This window comes from Colossoma macropomum, unplaced genomic scaffold, assembly GCF_904425465.1.
Source record: "Colossoma macropomum unplaced genomic scaffold, Colossoma_macropomum, whole genome shotgun sequence".
Lineage (NCBI taxonomy): Eukaryota > Metazoa > Chordata > Actinopteri > Characiformes > Serrasalmidae > Colossoma > Colossoma macropomum.
The window spans coordinates 88,840-111,628 of NW_023495671.1; the positions used below are offsets into that span (position 1 = coordinate 88,840).

Below are 22,789 nucleotides of genomic sequence, written 5' to 3' on the forward strand. Positions count from 1 at the left end.
TTCTACAGTTACAGACTGTAGTCCATCTGTTTCTCTGCATACTTTGTTAGCCCCCTTTTACCCTGTTCTTCAGTGGTCAGGACCCCCATGGACCCTCACAGAGCAGGTACTGTTTGGGTGGTGGATCATTCTCAGCACTGCAGTAACACTGATGTGGTGGTGGTGTGTTAGTGTGTGTTGCGCTGGTCTGAGTGAATCAGACACAGCAGTGCTGTGTTTTTATCCCACTTAAGAAAACATTGATGAATGTAAGAATCTTCGTGAAAACTGCATAAGTGGGTTTTAAAAAGAAATTTCTTAAGAGCGGTCGGTGATATATTTGGTGATAGGCATAATGATAGCAGCCCTACTCCTACTGCACTACTGCTAATTCACTTCTGGGAAAGTTTAATTGCTGTTTAATTTGTATCTAATTTGTACCAGACATTCTGCCTGTATATGGTATTCCTGCTCTGTTTCTGTCTGTTTGCCCGACTGCCTGAACTTAGTTGTGTTTACACTCTGTTTGGGTTTGCTTTGCAGTAGACTGTGTTGTGTTTGACTTTGGACGGCTGACCTTAGATCTGGATCACTAAACAAGAAATTCAGGTCACATATCCATCTCACTGAGTCAACAGTTGCATTCACATGCATACCGTAGCTTTTGAATGACCTCACTTTTTAAAGTCGACAGTTATGTGATGAAAGTCAAGTTGATGTTGACTAAACGCTGATGGTATCATTTATAAAACCACAGGAGAAGGGAATGCTTTGCAACAAGTGACTTTAATTCCAACTTATGTGATGAAGGTCAGTAGAGTGAGATGTGTCCTTTCCAATGAGCCCTGGATCGCATTGCTAGCCTTCAGGGAACCTGAGATACAGACCCCAAAATGTTATAAATTTAACTCGGGCACGCCCTAGATGGCCTTGCCAAGATGCTCATCCATGGTGGAGGTCTGGAGAGCCAGAGAAATTTAGAATGCCATAACTCTGCGAAATTAAGAGTAAATGATTTATTTACAGGATTACAGGGTGTTATGCCCCCTCTCCAACCACACGGGACATTTTATTGTACACTGTTAGAAATAAAGGCTCTGTGCAGGTACATTTTGCGTTCATAAAGGTACAAACAATGTAAATGTTCCCTCAAAGGTACAACAGTGTTTTTAAGGTCCAACTGTGAACCTTAAATATGTTTCTTTCCAGGTGAAAAGTACATATTTTTACATTTTCGTAACCTTATGTTTTAAAACAGAACAATAAAATAAAAAGCCTGGAGACGAGACGGGGTGTGTGGAGTCAGTACAGCTTAGAAAATATAATTTCAATGGATTACGGTACAATAAAGTTCCCTGACTTAAGGTACTGAGATGAGTGTTCCACCTCAGTGACAAGAGGGGAACTGCCCCAGTGACAGCTTCATACATTCAATATCTGATCTTTGAAGCTCTGTAGATCAGCAGAGAAATGTTAGAATGAAGCCAAACTCCACAGGTCAGTTGAGTGTGACACACCCATTCCAACTGGACATACAGCCCCCAAAATCACCAGGCTCCTCACCTGCTGTCTTCTCTGAGGCATCCATGTTGTTTTTGTCAATCACGTGATCAGTGACTTGTCAACATCAAGCTTAAAGCGTCATAAAGTCGACAGGTCAACCAGTCTGTGCAACCCCTAACACATAGAGGCCCAAGTCTAGTCTACTTGTGAGCAGCTGTTAGTGTTGTGTATGGAGCATTTTTGGTGTGCAAATTGATTAGCCTGTTTCATCTCTGTAACCTATACTGAGTTTTCTTACCCTGTGTGAACCAGTCGTTAACATAAAACATTCTGTGTTAAAATTACATTACTCTGCCTGTCCATGTAGAACTAATCCTGTCTGAACCAAACCTTAGGCTAACATCGAGCCACTGGTGTGAATGTAAACATAGTAAAATTATAATGATCAGATGTAGGCTCCTGAATGGTAAGAAGGACCTATTTGAGCCTCCCATATCAGCTATAACTAAGCCAGACAAACGCTTGAATTATTCATTTAGTTTCTTGCGTTCATTAATTTGAAGTAAACAAAATCACCAAGGTCAGTAATCAGGGTGTAACAATTCTCCAAATCCACAGTTCAGTTTAGGCTTTGATTTTTGAGATATGGTTTAGTTCAAACATCATTTTTTGTTTACTTTTTTTGGGGGTGGTGACAAAAAAAAAAAGAAAAATTTCTAGGTTTTATTTAATCACCAACAATTTTGAACACTAAAGAGAAGAAGACTAAAGAACATGGTGTGCAGCTCGCCCTAACTTTTATAGAATAATAATTTTGTGATTTATGTGTTAAATAAAAGTCACAGATATATGCAATATATAATTTATTTCACTGATATATATATATATATATATATATATATATATATATATATATATATTTATATATATATATATATAAAAACAGACTTTTATGTGTAACGTTGTAGGCTGATGGATGCAACTTATTATTTACCTCAGATTTAACAGACTACACTCTTTAAAAAGATGGTTCTTCAAGGGTTGTTTAGGAAAGACAGCAGTTCTCTACAGAACAATGAACACTCAAAGAACGATTCGCATGATTAAAGTGTTCTCTGCATGGTCAAATGGCTCTTCAGATTGATGGAGAATATGCTGCATATGGTTCTATATTGCAATGAAAAGTGCTCTACTTTTTGGTGCTATATAGAACCATTTTCAAAAAGTGTTATGTAGAACTATATACACACATGCTCAGCAATCTGAAGGACACTTTCACCATGCAAAGAACCATTTAAGCATGCAAATGTTTCTTTGAATGTTTATGGTTCTATAGAGAAACATTGGGCCTCATTCACCAACAGTTCTAAGGTAGAAATTTCTTCTTACGCAGTTTTCACAATGATTCTGATATTCACCAATGTTTTCTTATCTGGGATTTGTTCTTAGGTAAGAACAGAATCTACACACACTCAAGAGCACAAAGGTTAGACCAGTTCTGCACTTTAAGAACACGTCATGAATCCGACGTAGACTTTTTCTTAGGACCTTTCTCAAGAACTCATTTGAGAACAAACTGAGGAAGATATTGGAGAATGAGGTTCATTGTCTTTCCTGAAGAACCTTATTTTTTTAACAGTGTAAACAATTAAGATTTTCTTATGAAAATAAATAGGACTTTGTAACAGAGTATTTGAGAACTTGTTAGACTTATGAGAAGTGCTTTTTAGAAAATTCTTAGGAACTTCTTAGTGTTTGTCTTAAGATCCGTTATAAGTTTTTAAGAAGGTTTTCATGAAACCAAGTCCTTATGTAGTAGAACTGAATGTAAAGGAGTGCTCCGCCTAATGAAAAGGGGGATGGGAACTGGTTAATGTTTAAATGGTAACATTTAACTTGTAAGTTCTTACTCTGCACCCAACATTATCCCCTGCTTAGATCACTCTGATGGTAAGTAAGTGTTTTGCTGCTTTTTATAAATACAAATTTTAATTTTTAGATTTTAATATGGTTATTAACTTTGGCAAAATGAATTTAGTCATTTAGCAAACTTGCACTATGAAATGAATATCAGAGTACACACTCTTATACAGAGTATACTCTCTAATACAGATCAGTTTTTCTCATTACTGCTGTCCTACGCTAAGGAGAAATGTGCACTTCAATTCTTTGTCTGCTTATTCAGTTCAACTTTAATAGTTAAACTATTATAAAACGCTTAAGGTGCCAGTACAAAAAAGTAAACAGAGCTCAAGCATTTGTGAGTACTGGATATTCTAGACTTTGTTGGTCAGTTATTTTTATTGGTATTTATCTAATATTAATATAATAGTAAAACAATGAAACCAGATGCATTTGTCAGATTATTTAAAATCCAAACTTGAAAAACCATGAACAAACAGAGACTGAATAAACATGAATAAAACCATGAGATGAGGGGCCAGTGCTGCATTTGAGAGTAAACTTGTAACCCGGGAATAACAAAAGCTTTCCACACTTTGTAGCTAAAATTGCTTCTCGGCCTTTTGCCCAAGATCAAGTGTAGTATCTGTTCTTATCAGTTTAATATCTGATATGTCAACTATACGAGGACTACATATTAAATTGATTTTTAGAACAGGGAGATGGAAGAGGAGTGTGCTCCACGGTGCACCTCCATTTTTAGGGGGCTGTCATGGGCTGGAGGTTAGGGAACCAGCCTTGTGACTGGAAGGTCGTTGGTTCGATTGGCTGAACTGACAGTACATGACTGAAGTTCCCTTGAGCAATTCACCTAAACTCCAACAACTGCTCCCCAGGCGCTGCGGATAGGGCTGCCCACCACTCTGGGCAAGTGTGCTCACTGCCCTCTAGTGTGTGTGTGTGTGTGTGTGTGTGCATTCAATAGTGTGTATGTGGTGTTTCACAGCATGGATGGATCAAAATGGGGACGTGAAATTTCCCCATTGGGGGACTAATAAGGATCACTTAATTTAAAATGCATGGAGGCCAAAAACACGATTATCTATTTCTCTGGATACAATTACTTACAGCAATAATAGTTTGAGTAATCTTGTAATATTCTCACCACAGTCTCATAATGAGATATATTGACTACATGTAAGATGTATGTAATCTGTGGTGTGGAATAAAACATTTGAAATTTGAAAATGTCACCTCACAGTGTTTACATTTTCATGACAAACTGGCCAACATAAACAGTCCAAAATATCATTAACTCACACTGTAAAAATGGCTCGTCAGTTCTACCTAAAAAATTACTTATTATTAGCTAAATTTCCTTCGGGATCAATAAAGTATCTATCTATCTATCTATCTATCTATCTATCTATCTAATGTGGTAACAGGTACATTAACTAGTTTTATTCAATGTAAATAAATTCTTTGAATGATTCTTTCAATGTAATTTTTTGAGTTGCATAAAACTAGTTCAGTTGCTTGTTACTACATAAAGTAATTTTTTTTGGTTAATCTGATGAGCCATTTTACAGTGTATATTGAATGTTATGATTTCTTCTCTTGTAAGTTATTTTGAAGATATAGAAATAGCTACAGTTTTATGCAAATGTTTGCACACCCCTGGTCAAATTCCCTGTTTTTTGATTTTGTGCAAGTTACACATTCTCTACAGACAGACACACACTTCTGCACATAATACACAATTACTATTTATTTACAGAACCTAATGTATTTGGGAAAAAAGAAAAAAAAAATAATGTAGGGGCTGAGACAGGTTGCAAGTGACTATTAAGGACATTCTGATACTCATTGTCATAGCAGGCAGGGGTCAATACAGACAGGAGAGCAGAGCAGATGACAAGGGAGCAGAACCAGGGAGGAGACAGACCAAAACAACAAAGGCACGTCAAATAAGAAAACAAAGGCACATGGCACTGGGAAACAAGAAAACTAAGGCTATAAACAAAGAAAGACAAAGACAGAAGAAGACATACATAAGCCCCTCCTCTGACGCACAGCTCCCAAGGCGCAGAATGGAGCACCCCAATCGAACTGGCTCAGAGGAGAGGCTGGAAAAAGGACACTGAACTAAAGGGATGGAATAGGAAACTGAACTGTGGGACAGACATGAGACCCGACAGGACGAACAGATGAGAAGACAGGAGACAAAGGGCTGGACAGGGGAACAGAAAGGGGACTGGACAGTAGACTGGGTAGGAGGCTGGACAAAAGACTGGATGGGAGGCTGGACAGGAGACAGAACTAACATGGACACAGGGACAGATATAGTTACTGGGGTAGGGACAGAGACACTGACAGAAATGGATACAAAAAGACCAGACACAGTAACAGGTACAGTGATGATGACAGATATGGACACATACACAGTAACAGGTACTAAAACAAAACTAGGGACTGGAGACTGGACAGACACAGGGGGAAAACACAGAATTATGAATGTCAGACTGGGCAGGGAACTGGAATGGTTGCTGAGTGGCTAGCTGAGCGGGGAACTAAAAAAGGGGGCTGAGCAGGGACTGGAAAAGGATGGAATATGGCGTGGAGCCGATACTGGAGCAGGATGCTGGAAGGCTGGCGCTGGAGCAGGATGCTGGGAGGCCGGTGCTGGAGAGGGGCACTGGGAGGCCAGCAGTAGATGCTCAGGGAGCAGGAACTGGAGCGGCTCCAGTTGTGGTTCTCACCCCAGGAGAGATGGCTAGAGAAGCCACCATACACATATTTGCTGTCTAGTATGTCTATGTGCATTTGCCTTTATGTTACATTTATGATATATATTTGCACTGGAGCAAAACAATCTCGTTCAGCTAAATAAATAAAGTTCACTTTGACTTTGACTTTAAAAAGGCAACGAGGGGGTACCATGTGGGACCACTACCTGCAAGGTTCAGCATGGTGGACCAGTGCAGTGCCTTATAGGCGTGGGGGAGATGGCAGGGAGGTCCTTGGACCACTGCAGTTGAAACTGGCTCTTGGCTTTTAAAAAATACGTTTTCCTTAATTATCACTTGTAATAGCCATGCTCTCTGTTCAGGTGATAAAATGTCAGGAAGGATCCACTGCTGTTTCCTGATTTCCATCCTGCTGGTAGTGGTCTGCGCTGCCCCTCAAGCAGGTCATGATCATGAAGATCACTCAGTAGATCACCATCAACATCTCCACCATGGCAAGGATGAACCTCACCCCAGCCACGATGGAGATGATGACTTAAGCGACAGACTCTCCCTCCACAATGCTGACTTTGCCTTCTCCCTCTACAAGAAGCTGGCAGCTCATTCAGAATCCAAAGGCAAGAACATCTTCTTCTCTCCACTGAGCATCTCCATGGCTCTGTCCATGCTGGCCCTGGGAGCCAAAGGTGAAACCCACTCACAGATCTTCAGCGCCCTGGGCTACAGTGCCCTCACTCCCGATCAGGTCAATGAAGCTAATGAGCACATATTCCACATGCTGGGTCACAGCCAGGACGCCACGCTGCTGGAGGCAGGAAGTGCTGTAGCCATCCGAGAAGGCTTCAAAGCTGTAGACAAGTTTCTAAAGGATGCTCAGCATTACTACCAAGGAGAGGCCTTCAGTCTGGACTTCTCCAAACCTGAAGTCGCTGTGCAAGAAGTCAACAAGTACATCGCCAAAAAGACCAGAAATATGATCACTGACATGGTCAAGGACCTGGACCAGGACACTATGATGATGCTCATCAACTTCATATATTTCAGAGGTACAGTAGGCACCTAAACATTTAATCAGAAGTGGATATCTATCACTTAAATCATGTTTTATGATTAATTGCAGTAACAAGCTTTGAATTCTGCCCTCTAAGGTAAATGGGAAAAGCCTTTTGAAGTGGAACACACCCACAAAGCTGACTTCCATGTGGATGAGAACACCAAGGTGTCTGTGGACATGATGGCAAGAACTAGTCGTTACAGTACCTACCGTGACTATAACAATTTCACTTCGATCATCATGGTTCCTTACAAAAGCAACACTTCCATGATGATTGTTCTACCTGATAAGGGTAAAACGCAGGAAGTGGAGAACAACATCGACAAGGATCAACTCAAGTACTGGCATGACAGATTACGCTACAGGTAACCTCAGTCACCAGGCTTTTAATTTCAGGTAGAACATGGCAAACCAATAACCTCAATACATGTAATAATAATACACATTTGTTAATTTTTTAAATCCATTGCCCACATTTACATACTTACACTTGAACTTTGTTCAAGACAATCAATGGAATTAGAGGGAAATTCAAAAAAGAAAAACAGTCATTTTCACTGTAACTGCTCAACAGTGATTGACTCGAAGTTGGAACACCAATTAGCTACCTACTCTGGTGAGCTCAGCTTGTCTCATTCAGTTCAGGGTTATCATCACACACTAGGTTTTCCATCCAACACTTGTTTTTGTTTTTTTGTTTTTTTTGCAAATTTTGAGAAAAGTCAAAAATTTGAAAAACACCCAAATATCGGAAAAGAGCTTTACACTAGAACAGGTGTCTGGAACCAAAATTTTAAGAAGAGCCATTTTCAAAATCAAACCGCCTCGGGAGCCACAACATTTTACATCCATTTTATCATTTTGGCTGTAAATATGCCTTAGTGTGTGCTAATGTACTAGCATAGCCTAAAAAAATATAAACAAAAGCACAGACTTACTTTGCTCTGCTTTTCTCACATCTCCGGCAGGAAACTTTTCTTCAAAGTAGAACAGTTTCTTGTAAAATGTCTCTCAATGTTTGACTCTTTACAAGGCTGAAGTCAGCTTCTCATTCACAGCTTCTTGTTCAGATTCTCCCGTTCTACCTTAAATCTCAGTCTGCTGCACCATTTAAGGTGGAATGGATGACTTTAGCTTCGCGACTGTTTAGTGTTTGACAGTTTCTGGTTGCAGATTAAACGTATCAGGAAACTAGCTGGAGTGATTATATCGCAAGTAAGTCCATTTGTCTCCAAATTATCAATGTTCATTTTAATATTTTAATTCTTTCTCTTCTCATTCAGGGTTAAACAATCAGCAGAGCTTTATTTTACTGCAAAGGAGGATTATTTTATTTTTACCTAATAATCAACTTCTGCTACGAAGCCGCAACAGGGCAGCAAAAGAGCCGCATGTGGCTCCGGAGCCACATGTTGCCGACCCCTGACCTAGGACGAGGTGGAAATGTTAGAATATCACTAAAGCCAAAATGTGAAAAAGCGTTTTTCGAATAAATGATGACGGATCGATTACAAAATTCTCTTACTGACCTCTAAAGCTCTAAACAGACTCGCCCCTCAGTACCTGAGTGAACTCCTTGCCTACTATGAACCATCGCACCTACTTAGATCACAAGGTGCTGGCTTACTGTTAGTACCTAGAATTAATAAAGTTACATCAGGGGTTAGAGCCTTCTCATACAAAGCCCCCCAGCTTTGGAATAAACTCTCAGTCAGTGTTCGGGACTCTCAGTGTTTAAGTCTAGGCTAAAAACTTACTTGTTTAGTCAAGCCTTTGGTAATTAGTTTTGCCTGTCATATAAAAGGTGCAGATCTGGGGTTCATGGACATAGAGTTTTATGGTAAACTGGGAGTGTTGGTGCTGTCGTCCCACTGCTCTCACGCGTTCACTCGCGTTTGCTGACGGTGGAGCTTAGGGGCGCCGACATCTCAGGGAGCCCTCATGTCTCTGTTACCTTGTAGTTTCTCCCTTTTAGTAAAGGGCTGCAATAACTAGACCTGACGGAGTCTCTGCTGCTCTGTTAATACTGTAATCTGTGATCAGTCACTCATCACAGAACTGACTCTTTGTGTGTTTTCCTTTCTTTGCCGAGTTGAACAGCTGCCCTTCCTGTGCGTCTGATGCTGTTGCTTCTTCTGCCTTGATCGGGTGCCCACTGCTCGCCAGCCTTCTAGACCGGCTTGACCACCATTAAGCTTCATGCTGTACAATGCTGTGTAATCCTCACCCTCATTAACTGACCCTCTCGATGATGCTGCTGCTGCATAAACTAAAACTAATCTAATTAACCATTGCTCCGCCTGTTTTCCCCGTTTTGTACTATAATACTTTATACTAATGCTGTTTGCTATCCGGTGTCGATCAGAGGAGGATGGGTTCCATTTTGAGTCTTGGTTCCTCTCAAGGTTTCTTCCTCCTTCTCTTAGGGAGTTTTTCCTGTAAATTTTTCTGTAAAGCTGCTTTGTGACAACACCTGTTGTAAAAAGCGCTATATAAATAAACTTTGCTTGCTTGCTTGCATCAAGCCGTAACTCACATGACCCCGTGATTCCTACAGATGGTCTGATCATGGAACAGAGCTTTTCGAAGGGCACTTTTAAGATTCTGAGATGCCTAATCAAAGCTCGCCTGAAAAATGGCCCTGCACAACAAGCTCCAGAACTGTCTGGTGCGTTTGTGTTTTAAGATGCAAGGTGGACATCGTTGAGGTTGTGAGGTTCAGCTTATTAGGTGGCCAGTGCTTGTCCTGCACAGCATCTCTGAGCTGCACAAACATGGCCATAAAAACATCACAAATAGCTGTAAAGATGATTCTACTTAAAGAAAAAACAGTTAAATCTCTCAATCTCGCTCTTTGCCGCCCCTAATCACAGTAGCCTACGCCATCTAAAGTTTCTTTGCATAACTGTAATGGAAGGAAACATGACTTAATTAACTTTTTTCTGCCAAAATTTTGGAAATTTGAACATTAGAATGTAAACCTGAACACTGTCTGTTACATTAGCTGTTAATAACATGCTTACTAGCTGCATTTAATCAAATCTTTCTTCTTTATCAGCCTGTGCTTGTTATTAATGGCTTTTCAAGCTAATCACTAGTTGGCAAGCTAGCATACTTTACTGCAACATACTTTGGCACTTTAAGTTCCAAAATCCTAGTTTTGGTTTTGTTTTTATTTTGGTTTGCCATTTGGCTGCTCGGCTGAGTTGTTAGCTGCATTATTAACACAAAGATTTGTGCACTGAGTGATCGAATCACTTTTGCTTTTAAAGTGGGATCGGTGGGGGGGGGGTATTAAAGTCACTTTCTCTTTTTCACTGTGCAGAGTTGTGGATCTCTTCATGCCCAAGTTCTCCATCTCTGCCTCCTTTTCACTTGCGGACACTCTGGAGGAAATGGGAATAGTCAGTGCATTCTCCAAGACTGCAGATTTCTCAGGGATCAGTGAGGAGACCAAACTGAAGGCTTCCAGGGTAAAACATGCTTTTATTCTAATTTGAGTTGGAAATGAATGCAGAGACTAGATGAAAGTGTGTGATGTTTAGAGACAAACCGTCACCTCACGTACGGGTGACTTCCTTGCAGGTCCTCCATAAGGCCGTCCTCAAAGTTGACGAGAAGGGCACTGAAGCAGCTGCTGTCACCTATGTAGAAATGATACCCCTGTCTAGGCCACCCACCATCAACCTCAACAGACCCTTCCTGCTCTTCATTGTGGAGGACAGCACCAAGAGCATCCTCTTCATGGGCAAGATAACCAATCCCACCGCATAGAGGCAGCCACCTCCCACCCACACCAGCAGACCTTGATGACTGTTAAAGCACCCTTATTTTGACAGACAGAAGATGAGCGAAAGCTATACTGTTAAATGCGTTTAAAGTGAGATTGTATACGAAGATGAATAAAATAAAAAAGCCTTTTCAATTCATTTATACAGTGTTGATGATTCCTCAGCCAAACAAAATCAGTTACATTGTGATCAGGAAAAAATACAATATGAATAGTACACTCTTAAAAGTAAAGGTGCCTTAGAAGAACGATGTTTGGTTCCCTGAAGAATTGTTGTTTAAAGAATCATTTTTGGTAAATCAGGTGTGAGAGTGTGGAGAACTATGTTAAAAACAATGTTAAATTCATGACAGTCTTTTGACCTATGAGGCTCATGCATTTGCTTTGGCTGAAAAATGTATTCAAATTTCCATCTCGCCAAAATCGACAGTTCTCAATATTAAGTTTGTGCTTTGTGGCTGTAGTTTTGACTAACTGTCATTCAGTAAATGAAACTGCAGGTCTAGTTGGAGAAGAAAGGCTCTTAAACTTTCTGCTCATGTGCGCTGGAGCCCAGACTCTCTGCCTTGTTTCTGCTGCTGGAATCATCTTTACTCATCCCATCGCCAAGTCCAGAGTTTCCTTCCTGAGGTCAAGCACAGCCTCAACCGCCACCTAGACACCCAAGCCAAACTGGTGAACTCGGCTCAGACCCAGGATGATCGGGAGCTGCTCTCTCCCTCCCAGGTGGATCAGGCTACCAGTGACTGACCTGAGCTGGACGCTGGTCATCTCCTAGCTGTCTGACATGCCTCTGTCAGTGTGCGGAACAGGGAAATTGACGAGCTCATGTTGATGGGCGTGGTGAGTCATTTGCCATTTATGCTGCACTTGAAAGTTGGCAGTGGCAGCTGAGCTTCCTGGCTGGCTCATTCCCCACTGGCTCAAGCTGGCTGCACTGTCTGGCACGGTGCCCCCTTTTCTGCACTGCCAGTGCACTAGCCATTCTGCTGCCACTCGCTCAGGGGCTGCACAGCACATCGTCTCTTCCTCAGGATCTGTCACTGCAGTCTACTCCACCACATGACGAAGACGACCATGGCCTGCATATTCTCCAGAAATCGCCTCTATCTCTTCTGCACTTCATACAGCCTTCTCCAGGCATGTTGGGTCCGCACGCCGCAACTGCTGCTAGAGCTGTATCGGCCAGGAAAGTCCCTGTAGAAAATTTTCATTGGTTTCTTATGTATGTTACACTGCATTTTACCCCGTACAAGATAAATTTGGATTCATATTAACTATTATTTCTGCTATTTAGTTTAATGCAATTAATTATGGGGTGACAGCAGAAATTTAGATGCTCATCTCATGAACTCTTACAGCCTGAGACAAGTGTGACGACGTGTGAGTCTGTGGTAAGGTACATTTTTTATTAAGAATAAAGTTCTAGATCAAGCAGCCAGGTAGGTTTAAAAGACCCCCTTCTAGAGACTAGTATTTCAAATTTTATGTACTATTTTAAGTTCTACTACAAGCAGTCATATTTTGCTGCTGTTTTGCTGTATTTTGATCACACAGTGTCCAGTTCAGGTTACAGCAAAATGTTATTAAAAATGAAACAAAAACACAGGAGTTCGCTTTTTTAACGTGGCCCTTTCAGTGGTTTAGTTTGACTCTGCTGTGTTACACTAAATGCCAAACATGCAGCAGATACACTATTTGGGGCGAGACCCGCCCGTTTGGGCCCGCCCCCCGCCCATTCTGTGCTAGCCCCGCCCATTTGGAGCTGGCTCCGGTCTGCAGAGACACGCGAAGACGGAGAAAAAGGAAACACAGCCTCCTCAAATCTTCTCATCCGTAGAAATTGTCTTCGAAGAGCTGCAGATTTCAAGACGTCCTCTTCGCGAGCTTTCTTGTAGTCGGCAGGTGAGAAATGGTCACTACATACACGCGGTTTTGGCGAGGCTGAAGCTGGACAAACAAACGGGATCCCTGCGCAGTGGCGGAGGAGCACTACAAAGCGGGGCATTACACGGATGAGGAAGTAGTTCCACTTTTAGCTTAAATGTTTAAATAAGGTCCATCTGTGCCGTTTTACTCTGTAGACAGACTGCCCGTTCCCAAATTACGCGGACTGTGTTAGAAATAGCCTACTGCGCACTATGTACTGCGCTTGTATATACTGTATACTGCATTATACTCCTCATCAGTAGTGTACTGTACAGCAGGAGGGTCAAGCTCAGCCAGTAAAAGGGCCAGATTAAAAACAAATTTCTCAACATGTGGGCCAGAAACTTCAACAGCCGATTATATGCACATGCAGTAGAACTTGAAATAATACAACCCCGTTTCCAAAAAAAATTGGGACGCTGTGCAGAATGTATATAAAATAGAATGCAATGATATGCAAATTATGTAAACGAAAAAATGTAAAGGAAAATACTACAAAGACAACATATAAAAGTTTATTGTTTTTTGAAAAATACACCGATCAGGCATGACATTATGACCACCTCCTTGTTTCTACACTCATTGTCCATTTTATCAGCTCCACTTACTCTATAGGTGCACTTTGTAGTTCTACAGTTACAGACTGTAGTCCATCTGTTTCTCTGATACTTTGTTAGCCCCCTTTTACCCTGTTCTTCAGTGGTCAGGACCCCCATGGACCCTCACAGAGCAGGTACTATTTGGGTGGTGGATCATTCTCAGCACTGCAGTAACACTGATGTGGTGGTGGTGTGTTAGTGTGTGTTGTGCTGGTGCAAGCGGATCAGACACAGCAGTGCTGCTGGAGTTTTTAAACACCTCAGTGTCACTGCTGGACTGAGAATCGTCCAGCAACCAAAAATACCCGGCCAACAGCATCCTGTGGGCAGCGTCCTGTGACCACTGATGAAGGACTAGAGGATGACCAACACAAACTGTGCAGCAGCAGATGAGCTATCGTCTCTGACTTTACATCTACAAGGTGGACTGACAAGGTAGGAGTGTCTAATAGAGTGGACAGTGAGTGGACAGCAGCACTCCTGCTATGCCTATTTTGAATTTGATGCCAACATCACGTTCCAAAAAACAGGGCATATGTACCACTGTGTTTCATCACCTCTTCTTTTAACAACACTCTGTAAGCATTTGGGAACTAAGGAGACCGATTGTTGAAGTTTTGAAAGTGAAATGTTTTCTCATTCTTGTTTGATATGGGTTTTCAGCTGCTCAACAGTTCAGGGTCTCTGCAGGCAGGCCAGTTTAGCGTCCGGACTCTTTTAATGCAGAGCCATGCTGTTGTAATACATGCAGAATGTGGTTTGGCATTGCATTGCTGAGATAAGCAAGGCCGTCCCTGGAAAAGACGTCATCTGGATGGCTGCATATGTTGCCTAAACGTGTATATATTGTTCAGCATTAATGGTGCCTTCACAGATGTGCACATCACCCATGCCATGTGCACTAATGCCCCCTGTACGATCATGAATACTGGCTTTTGAACTGTGCACTGATAACAAGCTAAGTGGTCTTTATCCTGGAGGACACACTGTCTATGATTTCCAAAAAGAATTTCAAATGTTGATTTGTCAGACAACAGGACACTTTTCCACTTCCCTTCAGTCTATTTTGAATGAGGTCGGCCCAGAGAAGGTGGCAACATTTCTGGATCCTGTTTATATACGGTTTCTTCTTTGGGTTTTGGAGTTTTAACTTGCATTTGTGGATGCAGTGATGAACTGTGTTCACAGACAGTGGTTTTCAGAACTGTTCCTGAGCCCATGCAGTGATTTCCACTAGAGAATCATGTAGGGCTGGGCGATAAAACGATAACGATAAGTATCGCAATATAACTTTTCCTCGATAGAGCGATATGACATGTTCGATAAATGTTCGATATAATACACCATTCTCACACTCCGACGTTCAGCGAAAGCCTTGGTGGCCTTTTCTACTGCAAGGAAAGCGACACTACTCCGCTGTCGCCAGGAGAGGGCGCACTTCCGAGTTTTTTGACTTGATTAGAGAGGGAGGAGGCCACGAGTAAAAATGGTCGCCAAATATACTTTAGCAACGGCTGAAACGCGGAGTTATACAGTCCCTGTCTGAGTGGATGTTATCGGCGATCTGTTCTCCTGTGACCGAGTGTGAGTGACGAGGTCAGTGGTGTAACTGTACTGTCCTACGGTGAACTCACCTCTTTCCGTGCCTCCTAACAACTTCAGCGGTGTTAAATCACGTCTGCAGCGCCATGTTACAGCGCCAAACCGTCATATTTTAGTATTAGTGCATTCTCGAGCAACGAAAGTGAAAGAAAGAAGTGGGTTCATGCAAATTACAGCCCTGATTTAAACGAAAGTAAACTGAGGAAGCTGTGAGGCATTGGAGAGCAGGAGAGCGTTATCTCTCCAGGCTAGCTGTTTTTAGCTGCTGGCTAATTACAGCAGCGCTCCGGCAAAACACGGTGAATTGATGATACGGTAGATCAAACAAGACACAGAAGCACCGCTTTCAGTTTAAACATGCCTGAAAGGAGGACTCTGTGACTGGTGTGAGAGATTCACACTGCAGATAATGCTTTTACACAGCGAGCGTCAGATATACTGCGGTTCACCCCTTAAACTACTACGGTAGCATAGAGAAATCCAGTCGTCGCTAGCTGGTGTGGTATGGATGTGGTAGGAGTGACCGCAGTGACCTACCGAACCGAGTTGACGTTGTTGAGAAACTAAAGAGTTTAGCTCTGTTGTTGGCCACTTGTTTAGCGTTTGTAGCAGGGTAGCCGAGCGCTCGTCACCAGACCGCTAAAAATAATCTGTTTTCTTTCTTAAATCATGACTATTACAAAAATTGCAGCTGTGCTTTTCCAGCTGATAAAAACAGCTCAGACACTTTCTCCCACTGTCCCAAGACAGATTAGTGAAATGTTCCACTGCTTGCTGAGTGTTTGTCATGATCGGACCATAAGTGATAGTTTAAAACCACAATTAACCACCTAGGAGCAAAATCAGCCTTCAAACGTGAAAGAAATAATGATTTGACGTTTATCGCGATATGTATCGATATCGAACGATATGAGTTTTGTTTATCGTGATAACGTTTTTGCCCATATCGCCCAGCTCTAGAATCATGTCTGTTTTTAATGCTGTGCTGCCTGAGTGCGCAAAGATCACGGCCAGCAAATACAGTTTTTGGCCTTGTCCCTTACATACAAAGATTTGTCCAGATTCTCTGAATCTTTGGATGTTATTATGTCTTTCACAGAGTGGTGAACTCCTCCTTATCCTTATTTCTGAAAGTCTGTCTGGGATGCTTTTTTATACCCAGTCATGTTACTGACCTGTTGCCAATTAACCACCAGGTGTTTTTTTTAAGCATAAGCCTTTTCTTGCCCCCGTCCCAACTTTTTTGGAACGTGTTGTTGGCATTGAATTCAAAATGGGCCTACATTTTTCACTTTCAACATTTGATATGTTGTCTTTGTACTATTTTCAATTAAATATAGGGTTTAAATGATCTGCACATCATTGCATTTTGTTTTTATTTACATTTTGCACAGTGTCCCAACTTTTTTGGAAATGAAGTTGTACATGAATGCTTGGAAAAAAAAAAAAGTCCCCAGGACCCAGATAGCAAGCATACATCAGTCCACTGGCTTGATAAGGTAGGTACCCCACTGACTGTTTGCCGCTGCTGGTCCACCCTCAGACCACCCAGAATTTTGTCCTGCATACAATCTCTAACTAGTTTTTAATCTCCTCAAACAGATTTTACATGCACACACTTTTTAATTTTAATTTTGGAAAATAAACGTATTACAAACAACTGAGAGAGAAAAAATAATCACTAGGCCTGCTATAAAACGATTTTACATAAAATGTTGTTGCTGACACGGTGCTAGATTAAAATTATTTACTAAACTAATTTACAAGGAATAACTGAAGAAAGGAAGGAAGAAAAATAGGTGAAATGTGCTGTAAGTGGAAAATGAGTGATGATAAGTGAAATTTTGTGTAATATTCCGCTCAACCACTGGTGGGCCGCCCACTATCCTGATCTGGCCTGCGGGTCTTGTGTTTGACATACGGGCTGTACATATTCCAGTATAGGACCCAAGCCCTGTGCCATACTACAGGACGGGGGTGCATCTATCCGGCACTGAGCTAATCATACTGATCAAAGGCAGAAAAGGCCACTGAAAAACTCCCAGAATTGCAGGCAAGTTCATCTAAACCCAAAGGACTCCTCTGTGTGTCGGCACCCACAACACCCACTCTAACTAACACAACACAATAAAACACAATCAATCTTTCAAGGCGGTGGGCGGAGCGTGTGGCACAAAGCACACCTCTAAAGCCTACCAACACAAACTTTGAAACAGATCTATGTTGAAGTGCTGAGTTGTGGTAAGATACCCACTCCAGTTTATACTGTAACTGTTCTCTGTACTATAGTATCTGCCAAGTGTCCACACAAAGTTTGAGGCACATCTGTGGTGGAAAGTGTGAGTTTTGGAAGGGAAACTACTCTAATGTGTACTGTAATTACTGATTCATGCATGTACACCTAGGCATATGTGTTTATTAAAGCTCATAATAAATCACATATTCCATCTTGATTATATACTACAATGCAGTGTCCACACGAGGTATAAAGCACATCTGTGGTGGAAATTTTGAGTTTTGGAAATGTTACCAATACATATGCTTATGTGTTTATTAAGGCTCATCACTAATTCTGTCACTCATTCTGAACTGATTCTGTTGTAGAATGTCTGACATGAAATTTTGCAACATATTTAAACACAAAATCCAAACTATACCATAATAACTTCTTGAAAGACTGTGTAAACACTATTTAGATGAAGTCAAATGTATCCACATCAGAACTGAAAGCATATTTTTATTACTGTTTTATTTGTTGCAAAAACATTGGCTTGAAGACGTGACCATGAACATGTGGATAGCGTGACTGCAGCCGCTTTACTATTTTTTTTTATTTAAATAGATTTTCAAAGCAACTAAATAAAAATTTCAGCTTGTATTTATGGAGATGAGTTTGGTGATGGCCCAAGTCCTGCTTAGCCAAGCATCTCCCACCAAACTATTCCTTTAACGTGAATGGCTTCTACTTTGAAAATGATTTCTCTAAATTCTGAAAAAGTAAATGAGAACTTCCAGAAGAAAAAGAACATGTTGTAAAATCTATGAGAAGAAAAATAATGGCAAAAAATAAATAACAGCATAAATGAGTAGTAAAGAGACTGAATGTCTTTTCAAATGTTTACCTTAATTATCATTTCCTGTTTTGACTATGTTCTCTGTCCAGGAAATAAAATGTTGAGAAGAATCTACTGTTTCCTGTTTGCCTTGGTTGCTCTTCCCCTGCTGATGGTGGTCTGGGATGTCCCTCAAGCAGCTGATGATCGTGAACCTTACCTCTACCATGATGGAAGAGACGAGTTGTGCAACAGACTCGCCCCCCACAATGCTGACTTTGCCTTCTCCCTCTACAAGAAGATGGCAGCACATCCAGAAACCAGAGGCAAGAACATCTTCTTCTCTCCACTGAGCATCTCCATGGCTCTGTCCATGCTGGCCCTGGGAGCCAAAGGTGAAACCCACTCACAGATCTTCAGCACCCTGGGCTACAGTGCCCTCACTCCTGATCAGGTCAACGAGGGTTATGAGCACCTTTTTCACATGCTGGGCCACAGTGAGGATACCATGCTGCTGGAGGCAGGAAGTGCTGTAGCCGTCCGAGAAGGCTTCAAACCTGTGGACAAGTTTCTAAAGGATGCTCAGCATTACTACCAAGGAGAGGCCTTCAGTGTGGACTTCTCCAAACCTGAAGTCGCTGCGCAAAAAGTCAACAAGTACATCGCCAAAAAGACCAGAAATATGATCACTGATGTGGTAAAGGACCTGGACCAGGACACAGTGATGATGCTCATCAACTTTCATATATTTCAGAGGTACAGTAGATAGCTAAACACTGCATCATAAGTGAATATCTATCACATAAATCCTGTTTTAAGATCAATTACAATAACAAGCTTTGAATTCCGTCCTATTAGGTAAATGGAAAAAGCCTTTTAAAATTAAGCATACCAAACAAGCTGACTTCAACGTGGATCAGAACACCAAGGTGTCTGTGGACATGATGGCGAGATCTGGTCATTTTAGAGTATACTTTGACTGGAAGAATTTCACTTCAATCATCCTGCTTCCTTATGGAGGCAACACATATATGATGATTGTTCTACCTGATGAGGGAAAAATGGAGGAGGTGGAGAAGAACATCAGCAAGGATCAACTCAAGTACTGGCATGACAGATTATACAACGGGTAATCTCAGTCACCAGGCTTTTAATGTCAACAAGAACATTGGAAACCAGTAGCCTTAATAAGTAATACATATTTGTTAAAAACAATATATTACAAGTACAAATTATTATTCTCTAAGCCAAAATAAGGTTGCAGATTTTATCTTTTGACCTTAATAGTTTTTCAGTGCAACAAGAAATTGCAGGAAAAGATCTTGATGTCACTGCGGATGCTAGTTCATCATTGGAGTCTCATATCAGTAATATTGAAAAGATTTTATTACTGTTGGAATATATCCAAAATAAGTCACATGCTAGCCCTACTGCTCTACACATACTATAGGCTCCAAGTACTTCAGACTGTAGCAGCACATGTGGTCACCAGTAAAGACAGTTTGAGCATATTGCTCTAATTTTATTCAGTTTATATTGGCTTCCTGATATTTTTTTATTGGTTACAATGTCTTGCTTATGACATTTGAAGCTCTTAATGGCCATGTTTAGCATATCTTAATGATCTGTTGAAGCGTTATAGTCCTTCTGGACCACTTCACTCAGCTGAGGCTGCTTACTGCAAACTCCTGGGATCTCTATTGCTCTTATTATGGAGCAATATATTGTGAACAGTATAACATTACAGGGTATATTTAGAATGCAAGCTTGAAAAGTTTTTAAATCCAAATGAAAAATGGTATTTCTTTAAAAAAATATTTAGTTTGGTTTAACTGTGCTGTTATTTTATTCAGATCATGGTATTTTATCTACAACCTTGTTTCCAAAAAAGTTGGAATGCTGTGCAAAATATAAATAACAACAGAATCTAATGATGTGCAAATCATTGAAACCCTATTTTAACTGAAAATAGTACAAAGACAACATATCAAATGTTGAAACTGAGAAATGTTATTGAAAAATATATGCCCATTTTGAATTTGATGCCAGCAACACTTATCAAAAAAAGCTGGGACAGGGCAACAAAAGACTATTAAAGTTTTTCAGTGCACACCCAGTGGTTAATTGGCAGAGAAGTGTCCTGTGGTCATTCTGTCCTGTGTGATTCTTTTTGGAAATCAGCTGCAGCCTCTGGGCTAAAGAGGAGAGGTGAGAGGAGTGATGATCCGGGTGTTTGGCACATGGCATAGGTGATTTGCACATCTGTAAAGGCCATTAATGCTGAATGATATATACAGGTTTTGGTGACCTCTGCTGCCGTCCAGTCTTCTTTATGGAAGGCTTTGCTTATTTCAGCAAGACAATGTCAAACCACATTCTACACGTATTACAGCAGTATGGCTAAAAGAGTGCAGACCTTACACCACTGAAAATGAGAAAGACATATAAATAAAGGTTAATCTTTACAGAATAAGAAAATCATGAATTTGTGATTGTCACTTCCTCTTTTTCACTGTGCAGAGTTGTGGATCTCTTCATGCCCAAGTTCTCCATCTCTGCCTCCTTTTCACTTGCGGACACTCTGGAGGAAATGGGAATAGTCAGTGCATTCTCCAAGACTGCAGATTTCTCAGGGATCAGTGAGGAGACCAAACTGAAGGCTTCCAGGGTAAAACATGCTTTTATTCTAATTTGAGTTGGAAATGAATGTAGTTGCGTGACGTTTAGAGACAAACAATTCACCTCTTGTGTGGGTGACTTCCCCGCAGGTCCTTCATCAGGCCGTCCTTAAAGTTGATGAGAAGGGCACTGAAGCAGCTGCTGCCACCTTTGTGGCAGTAAAAGTTGCATCCGGGCCACCCACCATCAACCTCAACAGACCCTTCCTGCTCTTCATTGTGGATGACAGAACCAAGAGTGTTCTCTTCCTGGGCAAGATAACCAATCCCACTGCATAGAGGCAGCCAACTCCCACCCCCACAGCAGACCTAGATGTTTGTTGAAGAATTCACCCACATTTCAATAAAAAGACGATCGAGCAAAAGCTGTACTGCTAAATACATTTAATGTCAGACTGCGTATGAAGATAACATTGACCAAATTATTGTCTTAAATAAAATACAACAATTCATTCATCCGTTGATGTTTTTGTCGGCCAAAGAAAATCAGTCAGACTGTGAACAGAAATAAATGCACTATGAATAGTACACCGTTAGAGGCGCCATAGAAGAACCAAATTTTCAGTGGATTGTTTGTTCTTTAGAGAACCATTTTGGTAAATCAGATATGAGAGTATGGAGAGCCATTTTAAATATATATATAAAGGTTCTAGAAAGGGCCCTTAAATTGAAAAAAAGAAATTTTAAGTATGCGAAGGTGCTTTTAGTATGTCTGCACGCTTAGATTTTTAGCAGTTTTTGCAAACTAGTCCTAGGTTTTTGATTCAACCTTCACAAATCTGATAATTGCTGCATTTGTGTCAATTTTAAATATGTTAGAAATATGTCAGAAATATATTTCAAAATTATACTAACTGTACTAAGAATGTGAGGATCATGCTCTGCAGTTTTACCCACTCTTTCAGGTCTTAAGATAGGATTGCTATTGATCTGTGTATGGCACTTCAGAAATTCACAATCATCTCTACAGTCTCAAGAATAATGGACGTCATTCACCAGTGTCTTCACAAGTTTGTTCTTAAATGTGTTTTTGAGAAAGGTCCTAAGAAAAAGTCTACATCAGATTCATGACGTGTTCTTAAAGTGCAGAACTGTTCTGACCAAGAAAACATTGGTGAATCTCAAAACTGCCTAAGTGGGTTTTACGAAGAAACAACTTCTTACAAACGGTTTGGTGAATGAGGCTTATTGAGTTCCAAACTGTTAAAGCTGCACCAGGTCACAAGTTAGTCCACCAGGTCCACAACCTGGTCTGTATGCTTGTTACCATTACATATGAACAATATTTCTGATGATACTGCTGCTGCACAGACTTGATTTATTTTGTCATTGCTTCAACTGTGTTTCCTCTTTTCTGTATTTTTAATATTTTATACTAATGTTAAAACCGTATTCTTTGTTCAATTTGCTTGTGTTACTGTTTTGTTGTCCTGTGTGGACCAGAGGAGGATGGGTTCCCCTTTTGAGTCTTGGTTCCTCTCAAGGTTTCTTCCTCCTGCTCTTAGGGAGTTTTCCTTGCCACTGTGTTGCCATTGGCTTGCTCATGGGAGCTTGGACCTGGATTTTTCTGTAAAGCTGCTTGGTGACAACGCCTGTTGTAAAAAGAACTTTATAAATAAACTTTAACTTGATTAGACTTGACTGTTTATGCTGTGTCATCTTCAACTTTAAAATCTTTGGAGCTGCTGAGGGAAAAGCACACAGTCTTGAGGAGCTGTCTGATTAATGTCCTTTGTTTCTATTGTATCATTACTTTTAAACACAGGTGAAGAACAGAGATAAGTCACCAGGATAAGTTTGAGATTTATCAGACTTTGCACCCCAGAGATAAGGGGGGAGTGTGGCAGGTTTAAAATACACAGGAAAGGTCGCTCTCCTGAGTGGGACCATGAATGGATGGGACTCTGCCTCATGGTGGAAAGGCTTTCAGGCGTGATGTATGAAATTTACACC

General features: G+C 40.9%; 1 protein-coding gene, 1 non-coding gene and 1 pseudogene across 4 annotated transcripts; all 3 read left to right on the forward strand.

Moving 5' to 3' along the window:
• Positions 1 to 3,338: 3,338 nt before the first annotated feature.
• LOC118802750 (alpha-1-antitrypsin homolog) lies at positions 3,339 to 11,116 on the forward strand. 3 transcript variants are annotated; one of them, XM_036563219.1, is made up of 5 exons: positions 3,339 to 3,432; positions 6,494 to 7,177; positions 7,280 to 7,550; positions 10,511 to 10,658; positions 10,771 to 11,116. In XM_036563219.1, exons 2-5 carry the CDS (start codon positions 6,502 to 6,504, stop codon positions 10,957 to 10,959), a joined length of 1,284 nt encoding a protein of 427 aa, XP_036419112.1. In that variant the 5' UTR covers positions 3,339 to 3,432; positions 6,494 to 6,501; the 3' UTR covers positions 10,960 to 11,116. The 3 variants fall into 3 exon arrangements, with proteins under 3 accessions (XP_036419112.1, XP_036419111.1, XP_036419113.1); XM_036563218.1 differs by having other exon boundaries at positions 3,415 to 3,436; XM_036563220.1 differs by lacking the exon at positions 3,339 to 3,432 and adding an exon at positions 5,260 to 5,342.
• Positions 3,992 to 4,181, forward strand: LOC118802763. Its single transcript, XR_005006781.1, has one exon. It is a non-coding gene; the product is annotated as a U2 spliceosomal RNA (small nuclear RNA).
• A 1,594-nt stretch (positions 11,117 to 12,710) lies between the features above and the next one.
• LOC118802751 lies at positions 12,711 to 21,288 on the forward strand (annotated as a pseudogene).
• Positions 21,289 to 22,789: the final 1,501 nt, after the last annotated feature.